Genomic DNA, 26,665 nt, shown 5'->3' with positions numbered 1-26,665 from the left:
TGTCTAATATTGAAACCAATAAACCTATTTTTTATATGCCCGTTTTGGTCTGTGTCAATTTTTTTTCGATAACTTGTTTTAACCTTGACGCATCCTCGATACTCCAGGGGTTCCGATCACTTACGATCTCTACACCCCTGGACTATCTCATAGTGAAATTGAAGGCAGCTCAGTGGAAAACATTTGACCAATCACAGACCAGCAAAAAATTCCTTTGAAGACTACAGAGAGAGCGACGCCCAACTTCAAAGCCACATAGTCAACCACAGTGTACCGTTATACGGTTCTTTTGATGTACATCAAAGGACTAATTTACCTGTTCTGTTCTGTTGCCTCCAGTTTTACGATGAGATAGTCCAGGGGTGTAGAGATCGTAAGTGATCGGAACCCCTGGAATATCGAGGATGACCTTGACGATAGAGCTTGAGCAGCTATATTGTAATCGACGGTATTACTGGCCTCCAATTTTTTAAAGATCCTCGTCACCCTTTTTGTGTATTAAAGATAAAATTCCACATTTTTGCATGTTTGAAAATTCGCCCTTGGCGTAGCCTAAATTTAAAGAGTTTACAACTAAATCGCCTACATCGCTCCAAAATATTCTGTAAAATTCTACAGTTAAACCGTCCATCCCCGGACTCTTTCCCAATTTCATTTTATGCACGGTATGTTTGCATTCATCAACGGTTAACTGAACCTCACATAGGTTTTTGTTAGTAGGTGATAAAGAATGTGGAATATTTGTTTCATTGATATAAGTTTTTATAGCGTTCGCATCCGGTTTGTTACTGGTGTACAATTTTTGATAACAATTATGTTCGAACTGTAGAATTTCATTATTTCCGGTAGCAATTGATCCATCATCAGCTTTTAACTTGTGTATAACCTTTTTTGACTGTCTACTTTTTCTAAATTTAAAAATATTTTGTTGGTCTCTCACCATGTTCTATCCATTTGGCTCTTGCTCTGACCTGTGCTCCTACTGCACGTTTTTCATATAAATCCTCTGATTGTTTTTCTATCACCATCTTCTCCATTCTTTAATATCTTTTCTAATTCTACAATTTCTTGTTTCTGGTTTTTGCATTTGTTTGTACAAAAAGCTATTGTTGTTTCTTTTATATTGATTTTACACACGTCCCACAATTGTCTTTTGTTTAGCGCTGTATTAGATTTGTTATTTAATGTGTTTTTTATAACATTTTTATTGCATGCACATATCTTTCATCGTTTATGATACTGTTGTTTAATTTCCAATACCCTCTCCCCCTGTTTTTTTAACTTCGTCAAATATTTTTAACGAAATCACCATATGATCGGTGGAACGAATCATAGCTGGTCTTATGTCACAAGATTTAATCAGTGTTGACATATTTTTATCGATAAGCCAATAATCAATTCGGCTAGCATCACCTGTTGCCTTGCGCTTCCAGGTAATTTGTAAACATGTAGGTTTTTTCACGCCATATGTCGATTTATTGGCATGATTTTGTCAGTTTAATCAAACCATTTACTGGTTTCTTGGTAAATGTTAATTCATTTTTGTCTTTCTGTCAATACTTTGGATCATTAAAATCACCACCCAAGATTACGTGTCCTTCTGAAAAACGTTCAACAATATGTTGTACATTTTTGAAGAAAACATTTCTCGCGTGCACTTCATTCGGTGCATATATGTTGACAAAGTATATATGTTATTATTATACTTGATATTTATTAAAATAAAGCGTCCGTCGTCATCTGTGTGTTCACTAATAATGTTATAACCATTTTTTCTACAATCCTTTATAAAAATAGCTACACCTCTGCTATTACTAGTACCATTACTACAAAGAAATAAATCACCAGGAATTTCATATTGAGTTGATTATTTCTGTTGTAAAATGAGTTTCTTGTAAAAACAATATATTACCTTTTTGTTACTTTAACCATTGTTTAAGACGTTCTCGTTTACCTTTATCTCGTATCCCTTGAGTATTAAGGGACAAAATATGTAGAAGGGAGTCCATTACCAAAAAAGCCTAATGTATTGTATATCTCTTCAAATATTTTTGTCCTTGTCCTTGTGTTTGTTTGACCTGTCATTTACATTTGGCGGTGAACGCGGTGAAATTGTTCTTACTTAAATCATCACTGCGCCAGCATTTTACATTGTTAAGCTGCGTCGAGCTAATTTTTGTTGTAAATATTTACTAGGTTCGCGGTAATTCAAATATTGAGCATTAATGTATGAAAACATTTGTCACTTTATTTTTTATATTTGATGGTAATTTGAACACTTTTATTTTTTACTCTAAAATATTGAAAATGGCAAATATTCAAATGGGGCAAAAAGTAAGCACATGGACCCCATTTTTCTGCCTGATTTAGAAAGAAAAACCCTTTCCCTATTGATATGCAAAATATTAACAAAAGTTTAATACCAGAACTTTTTCTATAAAAGGGTTTAATTTGGCAAAGCTGGCTAAAAATGGTGCATTTTGTAGCTCAAAATTAAAGGGTATGGGTAGCATGTGTTGTTAGTGTGACAAAAAATGTGAGTCTTTTTAATCAAAACTGATATATTTTTAAAGAAAACCACTGGGAAGTAAATTCTACAACCATCCATACATATAAAACATCTCATTAGGAAATTATGGCTTTTAACTCTTGTGTATAACGTCAAAACTGCAAAGTTCCCATAAAATCCAATATTTTGTCAAATAGGTATCTTCGAGTGACAATAGCTCATGGAGCACATGGACATATATTTTTTCTTCCATTTTCTTTTATGGTATGAACTACTATTTCCAAAAATCTATATGAAAAAAAATGTTTGATGAGTACACCCTTCAGCTACCAAAGTTCCAATTTTTTTGTAAAGAAAATACTTTTAATTATTAGAAAGTATTCATAATCGTCATCCATCATTATAATGATAATATTGTTTCAAATCGTCCTGTCAATTCGATCTAATGTTGAAAGATAACGAATAACTTCCGAGATAATAGTGCCGTCTTAGAATGTTAAATGTATTTATAAGAAACAAATGGATGATCTAGGATACTATAAATTGATGTATATAATAAGCCAGTATGACTGAAAGTGTTTTGGAGCACCTTTATAATCGGCCGTGTTCTAATCAGTACTGGTATTGAAGTGACCAATATATCTTCCTTAGACTAACAGTACATTTAGTGGTAGATTAGATTTCATCATTAACGAGGACGGATATGAATGTCCAGAAGCGTCTTCCACCAGATATTATGACGATATATAGTGGAATAAATGTAAGTTAATTACAATAGATCCTTGGGATAGTTTGCTGAGATGGAGATAACGGGTGATAGAACTACTTAATCAGATTTGTAATTACTCTAAGGCCCAGTGCAATTAGACAAGCAGTATCAATCAGCGGCACCACGTGTAGCGCTCGCGCTACCTCGGTGTCCCCCGAGTGGAGTACTGGTCTAGGCAAGATTCGGATACCATAAAAATTACCATGGGATACGGTTATACACCAAAATTGATTTACAGTGATTATAAGAATATCTTGATGAGTATGTCAACCAGTGATTAAATGACACAGGGAAATGGCACAACTTCTTACTATAGACATATACCGCTATTGTCGGGATTCAATGTAAAGCACATGTAGCCTATGACAGCGTGATTTGGTAATTGTAGGGTTTACATAAGAAGTTTAAGTACCGTTTGTAGTTATGCTTAATACGGATAACAGTAGCCGAAGAGTTTTTTGACACCAATTGGGTAAAGTTTCCAAACAAAGGGAATAAAACCAATAGCCTAAGATTATCCAATTACAGCTTTACATTAGTGAAATGCCGCAACACTTCTGTAAGCAGTTAGTAGACGTTGGGGAACTTTAACTGAAGGCAAGCTGTAACTTTGGGATTGTCGTGTTGAGACACATTGGATAAGGCAAGTGTAGTAGGGTCATATTTTATGTGAATTTATGTAATAAATAAAAGTGGTATAAAAGTGTATTTGAAAGATGTTTCAATATTTGCAAATATATAATTTGCAGTGAATAATGATATTAATATGTATCTATGCCGTGCGATGTTTTACTCGCGTGCGTAATGTCTATATGTGTATGTACGTATATCTTTGTGTACCCGTTAGTAGTGTTCACTGACGGACTTTTATGACGGACAGGACACGTGACTGTTACGGACATTGACGAAGTTGTTTGATTGGTCAGTGTGGTCAGTTAAACGTATTTGATATATATCCCTTTGTATTTCGGGAGATTTGAATTTCGTCCCTGTGCTTGGTTGGACGTTTCGTTTACTCGGTCGAGAAATTCATTAATTTGGGCAAGTCTTGCTTTTCGGTTGTTCTATTATTTGTTCTTTATCTTGGTTAATACATTATTCTATTCTCCCAGTATGAAAATGGTTTGAATGTGATTATTATAATTTAGATATTTTTAAAATATGAAATATATACGGATAAACATGTATTGTATACATGTGATCCGATTATTGTAATTGTAAAGTGTGTAAAATGTCTAAGTTATATATTTCTGAAATGAAGTAAGAATTGTGTGTTCTTTTATATTGTAGTTCAATCTGTTGTGATTGCATGGTCGTACTCATGACGTACGGAGCTAGTATACATTGTAGTGTATACATCAATTACATTGATACACCATACGTGTTGTAAGTGTGTGTTTTTACTTTCATATATCATATCTATTTTTCAATAATACGTTTTCGGTATTGTGTGAAATGTAAAGTTTGTCTTTGAAAGTTATTCGCGTGATTCGGTGTTGAATGAATGATATATGATTTGAGAGTTGAATATTCTAATTGTGTTTTATTATATTTACAGAATGTTTTTAAAATGGAATAAACATACATCATGAAGGAATCTGAACCCAGCGGGTTTGTCGTTTATTAAACAAATTCCACCCGCTATACAAACTGTATTTTATTGCACAACATCTCGCGAGATACCTCGGGAAGCTTTAGAAGAAGACAAGCTGTATTTTATTGCACAACATCGAGATACCTCGGAAAGCTAAGAAAAAGGCAAGCTGTATTTTAATACACGACACCGAAAGACATTGGACAGTGTAAGGAAAATGCAAGCTGTCTTTTATTGCATGACATTGAGATACCTCGCAAAGCTTTAGAAAAAAGAAAGCTGTATTTTAATACACGACATCGAGAGACATTGGAGAGATTTAGAAGAGGGCAAACTGTTTTTTATTACACGACAATGAGACGCATTGGAGAGTTATGAAAAGTTCAAGCTGTCTTTTATTGCACGACATTGAGAGACATTGGAGAGCTTCAGAAGAACACATGCTGTATTTTGTTGCATTCCTTATGCAATTCATAAGAGGAGGTATTGAGGCGTTGTAGAATAGAATCTGCATGTGCATTAACTTGTTTAAGAAGTGTCGCGAGCTTTTTAGTTTTAAGACAATTCGAAGACATTGCCCATTTCCCTAATGCATGTTGTGGAAACCAGCGGGGAGGTTAAGATAGAGAGCTACTGTATACTAGTACAGTACATTTGCATGTCGACAGGACAAGTTGATGAGATTGAGAAGAAGGCTAGCTGTATCCACTGCATGGAGAACCCGAAAGCAAAACATTAGAGAACTACTGTGCATAATTAAGGATGCTGTATCCTACAACACCTGACCAGTGACAGTCTTCTGTATACTGCTACATGTGACCAGGCATAGTCTGCTGTATACTGCTACATGTGGTCAGGCATAGTCTGCTGTATACTACATACTACTACATGTAACCAGGCATAGTCTGCTGTATACTACATACTACTACATGTGACCAGGCATAGTCTGCTGTATACGTATACTACTACATGTGACCAGGCATAGTCTGCTGTTTACTGCTACATGTGACCAGGCATAGTCTGCTGTATACTACATACTACTACATGTGGTCAGGCATAGTCTGCTGTATACTATATACTACTACTACATGTGACCAGGCATAGTCTGCTGTATACGTATACTACTACATGTGACCAGGCATAGTCTGCTGTATACTACATACTACTACATGTGACCAGGTATAGTCTGCTGTATACTGCTACATGTGGTCAGGCATAGTCTGCTGTATACTGCTACATGTGGTCAGGCATAGTCTGCTGTATACTATCATACTACTACATGTGACCAGGCATAGTCTGCTGTATACTTATACATTACAGAAGTCTGCTGTATACTACTACATGTGACCAGGCATAGTCTGCTGTATACTACTACTACATGTGACCAGGCATAGTCTGCTGTATACTAATACTACTACATGTGACCAGGCATAGTCTGCTGTATACTACTACTACTACATGTGACCAGGATAGTCTGCTGTATACTCTACTACTGTGAGGCATAGTCTGCTGTATACTGCTACATGTGGTCAGGCATAGTCTGCTGTATACTACATACTACTACATGTGACCAGGATAGTCTGCTGTATATACTACTACATGTGACCAGTATAGTCTGCTGTATATACTACACTGTGACCAGGCATAGTCTGCTGTATACTACTACTACATGTGACCAGGCATAGTCTGCTGTATACTACTACTGTCCACTGCTACTGACATGTGACCAAGTCAATAGTCTGCTGTATACTACATACTACTACATGTGACCAGGCATAGTCTGCTGTATACTACATACTACTACATGTGACCAGGCATAGTCTGCTGTATACTATATACTACTACATGTGACCAGGCATAGTCTGCTGTATACGTATACTACTACATGTGACCAGGCATAGTCTGCTGTATACGTATACTACTACATGTGACCAGGCATAGTCTGCTGTATACTACATACTACTACATGTGACCAGGCATAGTCTGCTGTATACTACAGTATACTACTACATGTGACCAGGCATAGTCTGCTGTATACTACATACTACTACATGTGACCAGGCATAGTCTGCTGTATACTACATACTACTACATGTGACCAGGTATAGTCTGCTGTATACTACTACATGTGACCAGGCATAGTCTGCTGTATACTGCTACATGTGACCAGGCATAGTCTGCTGTATACTACATACTACTACATGTGACCAGGCATAGTCTGCTGTATACTACATACTACTACATGTGACCAGGCATAGTCTGCTGTATACTACATACTACTACATGTGACCAGGCATAGTCTGCTGTATACTGCTACATGTGACCAGGCATAGTCTGCTGTATGCTTCATACTACTACATGTGAACAGGTATAGTCTGCTGTATACTGCTACATGTGGTCAGGCATAGTGTATACTACTACATGTGACCAAGTATAGTCTGCTGTATACTACTACATGTGACCAGGCATAGTCTGCTGTATACTTCATACTACTACATGTGACCAGGCATAGTCTGCTGTATACTCTACATGTGACCAGCTAGTCTGCTGTATACTACTACATGTGACAGGCATAGTCTGCTGTATACTTCACAAATGTGACCAGATAGTCTCTGTATACTACTACATGTGGTCAGGCATAGTCTGCTGTATACTTCATACTACTACATGTGACCAGGCATAGTCTACTTATACTGCTACATGTGACCAGGCATAGTCTGCTGTATGCTTCATACTACTACATGTGAACAGGTATAGTCTGCTGTATACTACTACATGTGACCAGGCATAGTCTGCTGTATACTTCATACTACTACATGTGACCAAGCATAGTCTGCTGTATACTACTACATGTGACCAGGCATAGTCTGCTGTATACTACTACATGTGACCAGGTATAGTCTGCTGTATACTGCTACATGTGGTCAGGCATAGTCTGCTGTATACTTCATACTACTACATGTGACCAGGCATAGTCTGCTGTATACTACTACTACATGTGACCAGGCATAGTCTGCTGTATACTACATACTACTACATGTGACCAGGCATAGTCTGCTGTATACTGCTACATGTGACCAGGCATAGTATGCTGTTTACTGCTACATATGACCAGGCATAGTCTGCTGTATACGACATACTACTACATGTGACCAGGCATAGTCTGCTGTATACTACATACTAGTACATGTGACCAGGCATAGTCTGCTGTATACTACTACATGTGACCAAGTATAGTCTGCTGTATACTACTACATGTGGTCAGGCATAGTCTGCTGTATACTTCATACTACTACATGTGACCAAGCATAGTCTGCTGTATACTACTACATGTGACCAGGCAGTCTGCTGTATACTACTACATGTGAACAGGTATAGTCTGCTGTATACTGCTACATGTGGTCAGGCATAGTCTGCTGTATACTTCATACTACTACATGTGACCAGGCATAGTCTGCTGTATACTACTACATGTGACCAGGCATAGTCTGCTGTATACTACATACTACTACATGTGAACAGGTATAGTCTGCTGTATACTGCTACATGTGGTCAGGCATAGTCTGCTGTATACCATACTACTACATGTGACCGCATGCTGCATATCGTTGTCTGCTGTATACTACTACATGTGACCAGGCATAGTCTGCTGTATACTACTACTACTACATGTGACCAGGCATAGTCTGCTGTATTACTACTACATGTGACCAGGCATAGTCTGCTGTATACTACATACTACTACATGTGACCAGGCATAGTCTGCTGTATACACATATACTACATGTGACGGCATAGTCTGCTGTATACTATCTACATGTGACAGGCATAGTTCTTATACTCTACAGTACAGCATAGTCTGCTGTACATGTGACCAGGTATAGTCTGCTGTATACTGCTACAGTGGTCAGGCATAGTCTGCTGTATACTTCATACTACTACATGTGACCAGGCATAGTCTGCTGTATACTACTACATGTGACCAAGTATAGTCTGCTGTATACTACTACATGTGACCAGGCATAGTCTGCTGTATACTTCATACTACTACATGTGACCAAGCATAGTCTGCTGTATACTACTACATGTGACCAGGCAGTCTGCTGTATACTACTACATGTGAACAGGTATAGTCTGCTGTATACTGCTACATGTGGTCAGGCATAGTCTGCTGTATACTTCATACTACTACATGTGACCAGGCATAGTCTGCTGTATACTACTACATGTGACCAGGTATAGTCTGCTGTATACTGCTACATGTGACCAGGCATAGTCTGCTGTTTACTGCTACATGTGACCAGGCATAGTCTGCTGTATACGACATACTACTACATGTGACCAGGCATAGTCTGCTGTATACGGCATACTAGTACATGTGACCTGGCATAGTCTGCTGTATTCTGCTACATGTGACCAGGTATAGTCTGCTGTATACTGCTACATGTGGTCAGGCATAGTCTGCTGTATACTTCATACTACTACATGTGACCAGGCATAGTCTGCTGTATACTACTACATGTGACCAGGCATAGTCTGCTGTATACTACTACATGTGACCAGGCATAGTCTGCTGTATACTGCTACATGTGGTCAGGCATAGTCTGCTGTATACTTCATACTACTACATGTGACCAGGCATAGTCTGCTGTATACTACATACTACTACATGTGACCAGGCAGTCTGCTGTATACTACTACATGTGAACAGGTATAGTCTGCTGTATACTGCTACATGTGGTCAGGCATAGTCTGCTGTATACTTCATACTACTACATGTGACCATGCATAGTCTGCTGTATACTACTACATGTGACCAGGTATAGTCTGTTGTATACTGCTACATGTGACCAGGCATAGTCTGCTGTTTACTGCTACATGTGACCAGGCATAGTCTGCTGTATACGTATACTATATACTACTACATGTGACCAGGCATAGTCTGCTGTATACTACATACTACTACATGTGACCAGGCATAGTCTGCTGTATACTACTACATGTGACCAGGCATAGTCTGCTGTATACTGCTACATGTGGTCAGGCATAGTCTGCTGTATACTTCATACTACTACATGTGACCAGGCATAGTCTGCTGTATACTACTACATGTGACCAAGTATAGTCTGCTGTATACTACTACATGTGACCAGGCATAGTCTGCTGTATACTACTACATGTGACCAGGCATAGTCTGCTGTATACTATATACTACTACATGTGACCAGGCATAGTCTGCTGTATACTACATACTGCTACATGTGAGCAGGTATAGTCTGCTGTATACTACTACATGTGACCAGGCATAGTCTGCTGTATACTACATACTACTACATGTGACCAGGCATAGTCTGCTGTATACTACATACTACTACATGTGACCAGGCATAGTCTGCTGTATACTACATACTACTACATGTGACCAGGCATAGTCTGCTGTATACTACATACTACTACATGTGACCAGGCATAGTCTGCTGTATACTACATACTACTACATGTGACCAGGCATAGTCTACTTATACTGCTACATGTGACCAGGCATAGTCTGCTGTATGCTTCATACTACTACATGTGAACAGGTATAGTCTGCTGTATACTGCTACATGTGGTCAGGCATAGTCTGCTGTATACTTCATACTACTACATGTGACCAGGCATAGTCTGCTGTATACTACTACATGTGACCAAGTATAGTCTGCTGTATACTACTACGTGTGACCAGGCATAGTCTGCTGTATACTTCATACTACATGTGACCAGGCATAGTCTGCTGTATACTGCTACATGTGGTCAGGCATAGTCTGCTGTATACTTCATACTACTACATGTGACCAGGCATAGTCTGCTGTATACTATACTACTACATGTGACCAAGCATAGTCTGCTGTATACTACTACATGTGACCAGGCAGTCTGCTGTATACTACTACATGTGACCAGGCATAGTCTGCTGTATACTTCATACTACTACATGTGACCAGGCATAGTCTGCTGTATACTATACTACTACATGTGACCAGGCATAGTCTGCTGTATACTACTACATGTGACCAGGCATAGTCTGCTGTATACTCATACTACTACATGTGACCAAGCATAGTCTGCTGTATACTACTACATGTGACCAGGCATAGTCTGCTGTATACTTCATACTACTACATGTGACCAGGCATAGTCTGCTGTATACTACTACATGTGACCAGGCATAGTCTGCTGTATACTACTACATGTGACCAGGTATAGTCTGCTGTATACTACTACATGTGGTCAGGCATAGTCTGCTGTATACTACTACACATGTGACCAGGCATAGTCTGCTGTATACTACTACATGTGACCAGGCAGTCTGCTGTATACTACTACATGTGAACAGGTATAGTCTGCTGTATACTACTACATGTGACCAGGCATAGTCTGCTGTATACTACTACATGTGACCAGGCAGTCTGCTGTATACTACTACATGTGAACAGGTATAGTCTGCTGTATACTGCTACATGTGGTCAGGCATAGTCTGCTGTATACTTCATACTACTACATGTGACCAGGCATAGTCTGCTGTATACTACTACATGTGACCAGGTATAGTCTGCTGTATACTGCTACATGTGACCAGGCATAGTCTGCTGTTTACTGCTACATGTGACCAGGCATAGTCTGCTGTATACGACATACTACTACATGTGACCAGGCATAGTCTGCTGTATACGACATACTAGTACATGTGACCTGGCATAGTCTGCTGTATTCTGCTACATGTGACCAGGTATAGTCTGCTGTATACTACTACATGTAACCAGGCATAGTCGTCTGTGTACTACATACTACTACGTACATTACATTTGTTCTCGTCACTCCCGTCCAAAGGACACAATATCAACCGTTCATGGATGATTCATAAAGAATATGGACTTAACACTTCTTTATTTTCTGGGAAGGCTCTTAACAAGTATTACATTTCCCTTATCGGTCTTCATAATACCGTCCAGCGGTCAGTACCTGGCAACTGCCCCACATGGGATTCGAACTCCCCTCCACCTCTGGGATGCGAGTTCGAATCCCATGTGGGGCAGTTGCCAGGTACTGACCGCTGGGCGGTGGTTTTTCTCCGGGTACTCCGGCTTTCCTCCACCAACAAACCTGGCACGTCCTTACATGACCCTGGCTGTTAATAGGACGTAAAACTAAACAAACAAACAATCATAATACCAATTCATACAAAAAATACACGAAATACTAAAAAAAATAAGCAAAATGTGTCCTACTCCTCCCAAAACTACCAGCTATTGTTCATAACCTAAATTGATTTAAAGGAATTTAAAGGAAATATTTACTAGCTAAGAATGACGGACAAACAAACAGATGACTCTATGTCACTGGCAAAGCGTCATGACAAAACAACATTTCGGTCCTTTGGAACAGGTGTTGATCTAGTGCTAAAACTGCTGCAAACATATATTCAACATTGATTTATAGTAGGTCCAAAAAAACTCCCAGTACTCCAGATCAATGAGGTTGTGGCTAACAAACCCTGAACAGTACACAATCCATATCACTATAGAAACTTTAGTATAAAGAGCTTGACAGGGACTGTCCATCCACAACTGGACAAAGGACGTGCACCACTGGTCAAAGTAGTAGCTCAACAGAGCAAGGTTCTGCTTCTCAACGTCGCCAAATTAAACATTGAGTTATACTACCGGGATAACCCAACAGCAAATGCCGAGGGAGACAGGGTGAGACGAAAATAGTTTATTGTTGAACAATAGAGCAGAGTAATAAATGGACTTCTGTGTCAATTTCATCCAAGTTAATATCCTTAGTGATTGCAGGATACCAGATAAAGTTATCTTCACAGTCGTATGTGGATCGTGCTTGACAGATGGATGAGATCATGCTAGAGATTGTCCGAATAAAACAATGGATTTTCATGTTTTCTTCGTCATAGTCTGATATATTGGAAAGAGTGAGAAATCGCATGGACCATCACAAAGATGCTATAGGATCAAGATTTGGCTGAAGACATATTATATTACCATAGTGTCATCAAAGGCAAAGACTTAAAAGGAAACGAGTCAATGCCAATAAAACAAAAGATTATAAAGGTCAATGTAACATCAAACGAGCAAGCCAAGCAAATATCACTAACAGAGTACAAGTAAATGATTTTTCTGTCTTGCATACAAATGCATGTAACGTTAGATAATACTTAATATGATAGCGTCAGATAGAAAATCATAGTTCAAGTCCAAATAGCCAGGCAATGTTTCAAGTTTCTTGAAATTACAGATCAGTTATACCACCTAATTGTACACATCAGAACCACCACCAAACCGAAGACACATAAAAATGACGTCTTTGGAATCATTTATACGGCGCATAGTTATAAAAATACCTAATTTAACATTATCACAAAAAAGTTACAGGTTTTCTAGGGTAAAATAACATGCCATTGTCGCGGGTAATCAAGCCACCTTTTAGGCGGACACCGTCATTGAATAAAAGCATAGAGGGAATCTAAAGATGTAGATGATCCGTCGAGAAGGAAATGAACAAGAGGCCCAGAAGGCCTGTATCACTTACCTAATTTTTTTTATAAATTATTACAAAAACTCTTACAATCAGAAAAAGCAAAATTGACCCTGCGATTTGTTTAATTTTGAATCCCAACCATATAATGATGCTATCAATATCATATGACTACGAGTGTTAATCAATGCTAAGTGTCAGAGATGAAGTTTTTTTATATGAAAATCGCCATATTGATCCCTTTTGGCCATGCCACTCAGGATCCCAGGGGGTTAATCCCATCATTTGTACAATTTTGAATCCCCACCCTATAAGAATGCTTAGTGACAATTGCATTATGAGTGCTATCCCATGGTTAGTTTCAGAGAAGAAGTCGTTTATATGGAAATAGTCAAATTGACCCCTTTTGACCCCGCCCCTCAGGCCCCTGGGGGGTTAGCCCTATCATTTGTACAATTTTCAGTCAGTAACCCATAAGGATGCAACCAGTCAAATTTTGTTGAAGTCGATTGTTGAAGGACGGATGGACGGCAGACGCCATGGTATCGCATAAGCTCACCCTGGTCCTTTACGGACCAGGGTGCGGTTTCATGAACATTCCTTAACTTTAAGGAATTCTTTAAAGATGCTCCACCGCCGACATAGCATAAATGATATTCATCATTTGAACAATAATTGGTGTGTAATCGTGTATATATCTGTCTAATAAACACAAAAACTAATATAAAATAATTTATTTTGCCTTTGGTGCATGCGCAATCAGTACTTCATTCTATATAGGGTAGAGTGCAACGGAATTTTTTCGGGATGCAATTATTTTTCATATTTTTACCTTGAAGTAAAATTAGAAGCTCAAACTTTGCAATGGTGGTAATGGTGTAAAGTACGTAACCGAAGAAAAATACTAAATCGTCTGCTCCTGTTTTTTATAGTGAAAAAATATCATTTGTCAGCGGTGGAGCATCTTTAACTTAAATTTCCCCATAGAAAAGCACCGCCAGCGGCACTGTTGGTTTTTTTTAAATTTTTTTTTTAATTTTTTTTTTCAATATATCATGCAAATAAGCATATTCAAACTATTCACAAATCTGGTGATGGCTACATTTACATGTATCTACTATATGTTTTACAATGTGTACATATTTTAATTATATTATAAAAGAAATTGCCATAAATATACCCATGGTGAGTAGAGCAATACTGGGCTATACCATTACAGCTTACAAGCTTTGTATTCCTACTTTTTGAGAAAGGAGGAACAGTGAGCGGAAATGGCCTCCATTAAAGATCATAATGTAACAATAAAGAGAACGACTGGTACAATAAACACAAGCTAAACCCTGAGATAACAGTTTCATCTGTTTATTTTTAAAATTAACATATGTAACAAAGTATAAATTGAAGATACACAATATTATAAATAACTATGCAAGATATCAAAGCTTAAAACATTAGCAATTCTACAATGTGTTGACAGTTACTCAGGTCTGCTCACGTACAGTAAAGTTCAATTGTCTGTATCAAAACAAATAGTTTAATTATGAACAATCAATAAGTGGTTAAAGAAAAAAACTCATTTTTCTGACTCAATCACCGACAGCATTTTTGCGTAGATTGCTTGTAAATCATTTTTAAAGAGAGGAAAACATAAAATAGGTTCACAAAAAAAGGGTTCTAGATTAGAGTAAAGATTTATCATTTTAATGAATCATTGATAAATGAGCTTTTAAACGAAACGCCATCTGATCGTCTGCTTGGCCTGCATTACATATCCAAGCAAAAATAAGCCTTATATGAGTAGATACGACAAATTGTATTCATTATATAAATCTTAAAGTCATAGGGCATTCGATTGATTGTAAAAACTGATTATGCATATAATCATCCTCGATATTCCAGGGGTTCCGATCACTTACGATCTCTACACCCCTGGACTATCTCATAGTAAAACTGGAGGCAACAGAATAGAACAGGTAATTTAGTCCTTTGATGAACATCAAAAGAGCCGTATAACGGTACACTGTGGTTGACTGTGTGGCTTTGATGTTAGGCGTCGCTCTCTCTGTAGTCTTCAAAGGAAATTTTTGCTAGCCTGTGATTGGTCAAATGTTTTCCACTGAGCTGCCTTCAATTTCACTATGAGATAGTCCAGGGGTGTAGAGATCGTAAGTGATCGGAACCCCTGGAGTATCGAGGATGGCATAAAATATGAAACATCTCAAAAAAGTAATCAAATACAGTATGATAAAAGATGGCAGAATTAACTTGTTGGTTTGGGAAGTTTACATGCATCCATGTTTGTTTGGACAATTAAACCAACTACTATCGACTTCAGACAAAAACAATATTATACACTGTAATATGCAGACATGGCCAGCCATCCAGCTGCCATTTGGCAGTAACAGCTGCTGTGACAGTCCTACCCTGATGTTCATGTACAATGTGTACGCAGGGACCCACAATCATCAAATAATTCAGGTAAAGCTGTCAATTTTATCAAATGCATTGGCTAAATTTTGATGTCTTATATGATTTGTTTGTACTTAAACCAAGAAATTATCTAAATGACAACACCAGAAAAATTTAACAAGAGGCCCAGAGGGCCTGTATCGCTCACCTGGTTTTTTGTTAGTAATTATCACAAGACTCTGACAATTAGAAAAATAAGCAAAATTGACTCCCAGAGTTTAATTTTGAATCACAACCATACAATGATGCTATTGATACCATACAAATATGTTATCCAATACATAGGTTCAGAGACAAAGTAATTTATATGAAAGTAGTAGCCTAATTGACCTTTTTGACCTCGCATCTATTGTCGTCTAAGGCCCCGGGTGTCAGCCCTATCATTTGTACAATTTCAAATCCCAGCCCTATAAGGATGCTACCATTGCATTATAAGTGCTCTTCCATTCTTAGTTGCAGAGAAGAAGTCGTTTATAAGGAAATAGCTAAATTAACCCCTTTTGACCCCACCCTTCAGGCCCCCGGGGGGTCAGCCCCATCATTTCCAAAATTTTGAATCCAAACCCTATAAGGATGTAACCATTGCATTATGAGCGTAATCCAATGTTAAGTTGCAGAGAAAAAGTCATTTATATGGAAATTGACCACTTTTGACCCCGCCCCTCAGGCCCCCGGGGGTCAGCCCTATCATTTGCACAATTTGGAAATCCCCACCCTTATAATAAGGATGCTACCATTGATTATTATGGGTGCTATACCATGCTTAGTTTCAGAGAAGAAGTCGTTTATATGGAAATAGCCAAATCGGCCCCTTTTGACTCTGCCCCTCAGGCCCCTGGGGGGTCAGCCCCATCATTTGCACAATTTGGAATCCCCACCCTATAAGGATGCTACCATTGCATTATGGGCGCTATACCATGCTTAGTTGCAGAGAAGAAATCTTTTATATGGAAATAGCCAAATTGGCCCCTTTTGACCCCGCCCCTCAGGCCCCCGGGAGGTCAGCCCCATCATTTGTACAATTTTGAATCCCCACCCTATAAGGATGCTACCATTGCATTATGGGTGCTCTCCCATGCTTGGTTTCAGAGAAGAAGTCGTTTATATGGAAATAGCCAAATTGACCCCTTTTGACCCCGCCCCTCAGGCCCCCCGGGGGTCAGCCCCATCATTTGTACAATTTTGAATCCCCACCCTATAACGATACTACCATTGCATTATGAGTGCTATCTCTTGCTCAGTTTCAGAGAAGAAGTCGTTTTTATGGAAATAGCCAAATTGACCCCATTTCACCCCGCCCCTCAGGCCCCCTGGGGGTCAGCCCCATCATTTGTACAATTTTGAATCCCCACCCTATAAGGATGCTACCATTGCACTATGGGTGCTATCCCATGCTTGGTTTCAGAGAAGAAGTCGTTTATATGGAAATAGCCAAATTGACCCCTTTCGGCCCCGCCCCTCAGGCCCCCGGGGGATCAGCCCCATCATTTGTACAATTTTCAGTTAGTAGCCCATAAGGATGCTACCAGTCAAATTTTGTTGAAATCCAACCAGCGGTTATGGAGAAGAAGTCGATTGTTGACGGACGCCGGACGCTGGACGCCGGACGCCGGACGCCAGACGCTGCGGTATCCCATAAGCTCACCTCGGTCCTTCGAACCAGGTGAGCTAATAAAATAAGGGCCTAGGATGTAATTAACCATTTCTGCAAAAGACAACTGTCACAAGTAATAGCCATAACTACCTCTGTAAGTACACATAACAAGAACAGGCCAATTTATGCCCCATCCCGTTTTTGTAGTAAAGGGTATACCTCTGAAACAGATCAGATATAGATTACATACATCGACACTGTATAAGTTGCCACCAAGTTGTGTTGGAATCTCTCCAGTAGTTACATGCACTCCACTAATATATGTTGTGGCGTTAAACCACTTGGACATCTTATCTAGTAACGGCCTGTCATCTTAATTAGCCAAATCTGTAGTAATGCTATCTTACCATTTTTTCTACAATTTCCATCATTTATTTGATGTGAAAATATGTAATTATTAGCTAACTATGTGCTAATGATATTTTTCTTAAACATATTTTATCATTTACAAAATGTAATGTACAGAATTGTCTCGGAGCACTAATGATGAATATACAGTACAATGTATGTATAGTAGCAATATGATGCAAATTAGCAAAAGGCTGTAAGTCAATAGATATTCAGCATTTTGTACATGACTATTCCATGAATGTATATAACCAAACGAAAATTGTTTTTATATTTGATGGAATATAATTAGTAATTTGGTCATCATATCAACTTTAAAGATCACCTGATACATGGTTTTTCATATCCCTGAAATATCAATATTATAAGTAATATGAACCAAATGATTTCTATCAGAGTGATACATGAACATCACATATAAATGAGGAAACTCACAGAGTCAGTAAACAAGAGGCCTAAGGGCCTTAACAGTCATCTGACTACCTTGGCAATAGCCATATAGGAAATTAATTAGATATGGTGTCATAGTAACCATCTTCAATTTGGGATCAATCAGAGATGTAAAACACTTTGTCAAGATTAAATCAGGATCATTTCATGCAAGTTTCAGCTAAATTGCACTGTTAGAAATTACAAAGAAGTTCAAAATATGCTCTCAAGATGGGGACTGTGGCGACCATCTTGGATTTTGGATCGACCAGAAAAATAACAAGGACATAGTCATTCAGATCCCCCGCCAATGGAGATATCAAAGGAAAAAGGAAGTTGAGCTAAAGAAAGATGGTGTATAATTCAAGTAGAGCGGGGCTGCAATTGCTGAATCAGGTATACAGCCTTGACATTTATATTACACTATATACACAAAGATGGGTGGAGTTTTGCAAAGTAACATTTACCATTTACCATGATATTTTCAGCAATGTTTCCATGGTAACGGAAAAAGCGCAAAAAATGAAAACCTAAAAATAGCAAAAGGTACAACTAGACCATAAAAAGAATGTGTCTATGAAGTTTCGTGGAAATATCTCTGCTGGTTTTAGAGTTATGCTCGGAAATGAACCTGCTACAAAAATATGATATTTTCAGCAATGTTTCTATGGTTACAGTAAAAAGCACGAAAAGTGAAAACCTAAAAATAGCAAAAGGCACTACTAGACCATAAGAACAATGTATCTATGAAGTTTCATGGAAATATCTCTGCTGGTTTTAGAGTTGTGCTCCGGAAACGATTCTTACGCAAAAATCTGCCATTTTCAGCAATGTTTCCATGGTTACAGAAAAAAGTACAATAAGTGAAAACCTTAAAATAGCAAAAGGCACTACTAGACCATAAGACTAATGTGCCTATGGAGTTCCGTGCATATATCTCAACCTGTTTTCCAGTTATGCTGCGGAAACGAACCCGGTACAAAAATATGATATTTTCAGCAATGTTTCCATGGTTACGGAAAAAGTGCAAAAAATGAAAACCTAAAAATAGCAAAAGGCACTACTAGACCATAAGAACAATGTGTCTATGAAGTTTCATGGAAATATCTCGACTGGTTTTAGAGTTGTGCTCCGGAAACGATTCTTGCACAAAAATCTGCCATTTTCAGCAATGTTTCCATGGTTACAGAAAAAAGTACAAAAAGTGAAAATCTTAAAATAGCAAAAGGCACTACTAGACCATAAGACCAATGTGTCTATGAAGTTTCGTGGAAATATCTCTTCTGGTTTTAGAGTTATGCTCCGGAAACCATTCGTACGGACGGACGTACGGACGGACGGATGGACGGACGGACGGACGGAGCCCATTTGTATATCCCCCGCCAACTTTGTTGGGCTGGGGATAACAACAACATTTGGTCAGGACCATGTCAGGATCATTTCAGGAAATTTTGACAAAATCACACCGGTAAAATTGTAGAAATGTGTTTTCAAGATGAAGGCCACTTTGGATTTCGGATACACCCGATAAATAACAACACTTGGTCAGGGACCATGTCAGAATCATTTCTTGCAAGTTTCAGCTAAATTGCACCGGTAGAACTTGAGAAGAAGTTCAAAATATGTTTTCAAGATGGCGGCTGTGGCAGCCATCTTGGATTTCAGATCTACCTGAAAAATAACAACACTTGGTTGGAACCATGTCAGGATCATTTCAGGAAATTTTGAGCAAAATCACACTGTTATAATTGTAGAAGAAGTTCAAAATGTGTTTTCAAGATGGAGGCCATGTTGGATTTCGGATACACCCGATAAATAACAACACTTGGTCAGGACCATGTCAGGATCATTTTTTTGCAAGTTTCAGCTAAATTGACCGAAAGAACTTGTGAAGAAGTTCAAAATGTGTTTTCAAGATGGCGGTTGTGGCAGCCATCTTGGATTTCAGATCTACCCAAAAAATAACAACACTTGGTTGGGACCATGTCAGGATCATTTCAGGAAATTTTGAGCAAAATCACACTGTTATAATTGTAGAAGAAGTTCAAAATGTGTTTTCAAGATGGAGGCCATCTTGGATTTCGGATACACCCGATATATAACAACACTTGGTCAGGACCATGTCAGGATCATTTTTTTGCAGGTTTCAGCTAAATTGACCAAAAGAACTTGTGAAGAAGTTCAAAATGTGTTTTCAAGATGGCGGTTGTGGTGGCCATCTTGAATTTCGGATCAACCTGTGAAATTACAACATTTGGTCGGGACTATGTCAGGATCATTTCATGCAAGTTTCTGCTAAATTGCACTGGTAGAATTCAAGAAGAAGTTCAAAATGTTTTCAAGATGGCGGCTTTGGCAGCTATCTTAGATTTCAGATAAACCCGAAAAATAACAACATTTGGTCAGGACCATGTCAGGATCATTTCATGTAAGTTTCAGCGAAATCACACCGTTAAAACTTACGAAAAAGTTCAAAATATGTTTTCAAGATGGCGGCTGTGACGGTCTTCTTGGTTTTCAGATCTACCCCAAAAATAACAAAACTTGGTCGGGACCATGTCAGGATTATTTTAGGCAAGTTTCAGCCAAATCGCACCCGTAGAACGTGGGAAGTAGTTCAAAATATGTTTTCAAGATGGCTGCTGTGGTGGCTATCTTGGATTTCAGATCTACCCCAAAAATAACAACACTTGATCTGGACCATGTCAGAATCATTTCATGCAAATTTCAGCTAAATTGCACTTATACAACTAAAGGAGAAGTTCACATAGCAACTGTGGTGGCCATCTTGGATTTCGGATCGACCCGAAACAAAGAAGTTCAAAATATGTTCTCAAGATGGGGGCTGTGGTGGTCATCTTGGAATTCAGATCTACCCCAAAAATAAAAACACTTGGTCGGACCATGTCAGGATCATTTCATGCAAGTTTCAGCTAAATTGCACTGGTAGAACTTACAAAGAAGTTCAAAATATGTTGTCAAGATGGGGGCTGTGGTGGCCATCTTTGATTTCCGACCGACCCAAAAAATAACAACACTTGGTCGGGATTATGTCAGGATAATTTCATGCAATTTCAGCGAAATCACACAAGTAGAACTTAAGAAGAAGTTCAAAATGTGTTTTCAAGGCGGCCACTATGGCGGCCATCTAGGATTTTTGGTATTTTCTGATCGGTGCACGATGATGGACGAAACATGATGACTATTCTTAAAATTATGTATCTATTCTTATACTTACTGAAGGGAAATAACTCCCAAACCAAACCAACATAAAGTGGTAGCTGTCTTTGTTTTGACAGACTTAGTTATTAAAGTCGTGTTGGCAAAGTCAATTCCTAGAGAAATAACATCACTCTAGAAAACCCAAACTTGACTAACACCTTTAAACTACTATGCTATCAAAGCCCCATAAAGTGCAAGGGAATTGTCAGACATAATATCAAAGATTAAAATATCAATATTGCAAAAATGCATGTGCAAAGACTTGAGTAACAAACCATTGCTAGAAAAATCTATTATATATGGGTCATGATTTTAAAAGCAACTTTTAAGTGTAAAATATGTTTCAGCATTCATTCTTAACTATCAATAACAGAGAAGTTATTGGAACTGTTTTCGTTTCTTTAAATATTAATTACTACACATTGAAAGTAGTATCATATTCGACCCAATTAGCGTGCAGTGAGCTTAAAAAATTGAAACAAATATGGGGGCGCTTAATACATGCACCGGTAGAACCAAATTTGGACTACATGTAGCATATATGAAATTAAGTAAGCCATAAATCATTCTGTAAAAGAAATCAATAAAGAAACCTACATTTTCAAATTTTCTGTCTGCATTTAATTTGAGGGAAGTGAAATCAAGGCCTGAAAAGGGGGAGGGTGCTTATAGAGATGGTGCACTTATTGGGGTGAATATGGTAATTGATAAACACAAGATTGCTTTGATTTGTTTTAACCTAATGTACTATATTATAGGGTCGCTTCAGGACCTGCCAAGTTATGGGAGACAAAAAGAGGCCCAGGTACTTTGAGAAAAAACATACCAACCTGCTACATGTATATGGTTTGCACCAGGCAGTTGTTTTTTATCCAGTGTTGAAAGGCTACTGAACTGTAAAAACATCTCATCATTCCAGTACAAATACCCCATAATTATTAGAGTACATATAATTATCAGTCACTTACCAATATACCAAGATAAGCACCACATTATAATCTCATTTTTCCAAGTTTATTCTAAACTATTCTCAAAACATAATAAGTTTAACTCTTTCAGAGCTTTTTTTAAGTAGAAAAAGATATGGAAATAAAACAACATAATATGTATCTTAAACTAAGCATACCATTGATAATATATTATAGAATATTAAACTATACCTTTAAAATTTTCTTATATCACTCTCCTCACGTTCGAGTCCTTCTATCTTTGAAGAGTCAAAGTCATTCAAGAAGACTACCATAGCTACTGTGTAAACCAAGAAGTGTGCAAGTACTAGTGTGATGTAGAGTAGAGCCGTGGCAGATGACATCTGTACCCGCTTTCTCATAGACAGCAAGTTCCACAAATACACAGCAGTTCCACATGACATATTCATATAGGATATAAGGAAAACACCTGTGAATTTTGTAACAAGAAAAAAATATTACTGATAAATTTGTATCTCATTTGTATGGTAACTGAAGAATTTGTATCTCATTTGTATGGTTACTGAAGAATTTGTATCTCATTTGTATGGTAACTGAAGAATTTGTATCTCATTTGTATGGTTACTGAAGAATTTGTATCTCATTTGTATGGTTACTGAAGAATTTGTATCTCATTTGTATGGTTACTGAAGAATTTGTATCTCAAATGTATGGTTACTGAAGAATTTGTATCTCAAATGTATGGTTACTGAAGAATTTGTATCTCATTTGTATGGTTACTGAAGAATTTGTATCTCAAATGTATGGTTACTGAAGAATTTGTATCTCATTTGTATGGATACTGAAATATTGCATTTGTATGGTTAATAAGAATTAATATTTCATTTGTATGGTTAATAAGAATTTGTATCTCATTTGTATGGTTAATAAGAATTTGTATCTTATTTGTATGGTAACTGAAGAATTTGTATCTCTTTGTGTAACTGAAGAGAATACAAATAGATTACTGTCTTATATAGCACCTTGACATGTTTTGTCACAAATGTTACTAACTCATAATTGATTGTTTTATTTGAACCTGAAATAAATAGACATATATCCGATATACTAAGAGAATTAAAACAGACTATATGTTTGGAATATTTCACTATTGTGTTCCATTTTTGCATATTACAGAAAAATCTGCCCTTGCAGGTAGGTACAATTAATTGTGACATTTTAGTCTGTGAGTCAAAATAGTGTTGTTTTCTCTGTAAAACAATGATGCACATAAACCCATGACATAATAATCAATAGTAGTTAATCAACATTAACAAAGGTGCTAAATGAGCCACAAAGGCTTATGGTGATGATCAAAGATAACACATAATTTGTTAAGAAAATTTATAAGTTTTTATTATTATTTTGCATATTATTGATATTTATATATCTCTACTGCTTTGGAGTTAAAAAAAATACCTGTTTTTGGTCACCAAAGGTTAACATTAACATGTCTGCAATACCTTCCTGTACAGGCATATAACTCTAACATGAGGCCCTGAGGGCCTGTATCGCTAATCTGGTTTTTTTTTTTTAGTAATTATCACAAAGACTTTTACAATTAGAAAAAAACATAGCAAAATTGAATCTAAAATTTGTTCAATTTTAATTCCCAACCATATAATGCTATAGATACCATACAAATATGCTATCCAATACATAGGTTCAGAGAGGAAGTAATTCATATGACAATAGTAGCCTAATTGACCTTTTTGGCCTTGCGTCTAAGGCCCGGTGGGGTCAGCCCCATCATTTGTAAAATTTTGAATTCCCAACCTATAAGGATGCTACCATTGCATTATGAGTGCTATCCCATGCTTAGTTTCAGAGAAAAAGTTGTTTATATGGAAATAGCCAAATTGACCCCTTTTTACCCCGCCCCTCAGGCACCTGGGGGGTCAGCCAATCATTTGTACAATTTTGAATTCCCACCCTATAAGGATGCTACCATTGCATTATGAGTGCTATCCTATGCTTAGTTTCAGAGAAGAAGTTGTTTATATGGAAATAGCCAAATTGACCCCGCCCCTAAGGCCGCAGGGGGTCAGTCCCATCATTTGTACAATTTTGAATCCCCACCCTATAAGGAAGCTACCATTGCATTATGGGTGCTATCCCATGCTTAGTTTCAGAGAAGAAGTCGTTTATATAGAAATAGCCAAATTGACCCCTTTTGGCCCAGCCCCTCAGGCCTCAAAAACCTCAGAGCAGCAGTTATAAAGAAGAATTTGAATGTTGACTGACACCGGACGCCGGACGTCGCGGTATCCCATAAGCTTACCTCGGTCCTTTGGACCAGGTGAGCTAATAAACAGATGTCTTTGAGCTTATGGACAAGATTTGTCATAATAGTAACTTCTGCTTCTCTAGAGTTTATCTTTTGAACATGATAAAAATTCAAAGAATAAACTACCATGCCTATTAAAATCTTACATCACCTAGCAAATCAGAAATAATATGACTGTCCATGATTCAAAGATCTCAGAGTGAAAGTTTGGAAAACCTTCAAAGACCTGGCAGCATTAGCTATATAATATTAACTCCACCTACCAAACACTGCATCTACCATAGCTTCCGTTTGTACATGTGTGAGGAGAGCACAGGCAGCAACACAAGATATATAGCCATTCCTTGTCCACGATAGAAAACCTGGAAAGCAAAGGATGAAAATAGCGCGCTAAAATATAATTAAATCCTAAATTTTAAAACTCATTTCATCATAATCTACCATAATTTGGTAATAAAACTCTTCTTTTATTATAAATTATCAAACGAAAGTCATGCAGTGTCACAACACTGATTACTTAAAACAAAGAATAATTGTTTTATAAACTTATACTGAATATTGAGAAGGATATTGTTTTGAAATTTAGATCTAAACAAATTGTTACCGTACTAAACTTCTAATTTGAATCTATTTTCTGTTACTATAACATACCATTTTCAGCAGCTAGACGGCAGTTCTACAAAAGAATCATTAGTCAATGTAAACGTGATGAAGTGATTAAAGTCATATACATAAAATAAAGACATCAACAGTTCAAAATTAAAAGTTCATCAATCAAAATTTCTTTCAAAATAATTTAGTTATATTGTGTTTCAGTCTTGATGGCCTTTTATCATTCTACATATCCTATAACACAAATACCGTATTCGGCGTAATTAGTGCCTCTCCCGTTGTAAGCACCCCAGCAATCCCTTCTTCTGTAGGAGTTGAAGGTAAATAAACACCCCTTCAGACCATCCCATTGATTTAACAATATTTTACAACTATATGATGCTTATAACATCGACATTGAATCCCATGTATTAAATTTGAACTTGCTAGTCTTTTACATGAATCATGATGTAACAATATGAATCAAAGGGAAGAAGGCATTTATGCTGTGACAGATTAATGTGTCATGAGTACGGAAAGAGATGAAATATGGCTGACTTTTTTTAGAGGTTTTTTGTTACCCAATAAGGCATTACGACAAATATGGTAGCTGCATTTGACACTGTCTGCAAATTTGTCAATATTTGAAAAATTATGTTTGAAAACTATAAATGCATGTGTTACGAATCCACAACTAAAACCAAGTTTGTCAATGAAACAGAATTTTACCAGTGTACTATCAGCTAATTTTTCAGCTGTAGCATCGCCTGCTTCTTTCTTGTGAGACTTGTGAGTGAAGGTTTTGGGGAGACAAACAGTTTGTGTCGGTCTCAGTAGCAAGGAGATTTTCTTCCCACCAGTCACTATTCCAATCCTTGACCATGATGTAAGTGATGCACTAGGTGGTAAAGATGACCCTCCTCCACTTAAACATGTGAAATGGTTACCAATCTTGGATGTCTTTGTCAGAACCGTTAAACATTTCCTCAGGAGTGCCATTTAATCCAGTGGTAGGTCTGGCTACCTACAATAACAACATATCAATTTATATGCATTCAGTACTAAAAACTGCAACTTAGCAATCAATCAACCGCACAATAATAACGGAACACAGTTACCGAAATATGATTAATCCCAGAAAATGTCAAACCGGCCGCCTGGATATAGGCCTACATGAATGCTGTTTTGATAATATTTGTGTTAACGCTCTGTTGCACAAATAGAAGGCTGTGCTTCTTTGCCTGTTGCTTCTTTTATTTTCGTTTTTCGACTGCCTTTGATGTTTTCTTCAAA

At 37.6% G+C, this 26,665-nt stretch overlaps 1 protein-coding gene across 5 annotated transcripts in view; it reads right to left on the bottom strand.

Moving 5' to 3' along the window:
• The window catches only part of LOC138319182 (transmembrane protein 160-like), a 93,504-nt gene that overhangs the window by 61,340 nt on the left and 5,499 nt on the right, over window positions 1-26,665 (bottom strand). For 2 of the 5 annotated variants that reach the window (XR_011207969.1, XM_069262157.1), the window contains exons 1-4: window positions 26,102-26,655; window positions 25,433-25,457; window positions 25,045-25,143; window positions 22,687-22,924 (exon numbers count right to left, since the gene is read on the bottom strand). Coding sequence is in view for 3 of the 5 variants with exons in the window: in XM_069262157.1 (XP_069118258.1) it covers window positions 22,689-22,924; window positions 25,045-25,143; window positions 25,433-25,457; window positions 26,102-26,371 (630 nt within the window). In the remaining 2 variants the exon portion in view is untranslated. Of the gene's footprint in view, window positions 1-14,108; window positions 22,421-22,686; window positions 22,925-25,044; window positions 25,144-25,432; window positions 25,458-26,101; window positions 26,656-26,665 lie in introns of those variants that run through there. The other 3 variants (XM_069262155.1, XR_011207968.1, XM_069262156.1) reach the window with 3 other exon arrangements.

Source organism: Argopecten irradians, chromosome 3, assembly GCF_041381155.1.
Source record: "Argopecten irradians isolate NY chromosome 3, Ai_NY, whole genome shotgun sequence".
Taxonomy (NCBI): domain Eukaryota; kingdom Metazoa; phylum Mollusca; class Bivalvia; order Pectinida; family Pectinidae; genus Argopecten; species Argopecten irradians.
The sequence above is the reverse complement of the archived record's forward strand: the minus strand, read 5'-3'. Positions and strand labels throughout refer to the sequence as shown.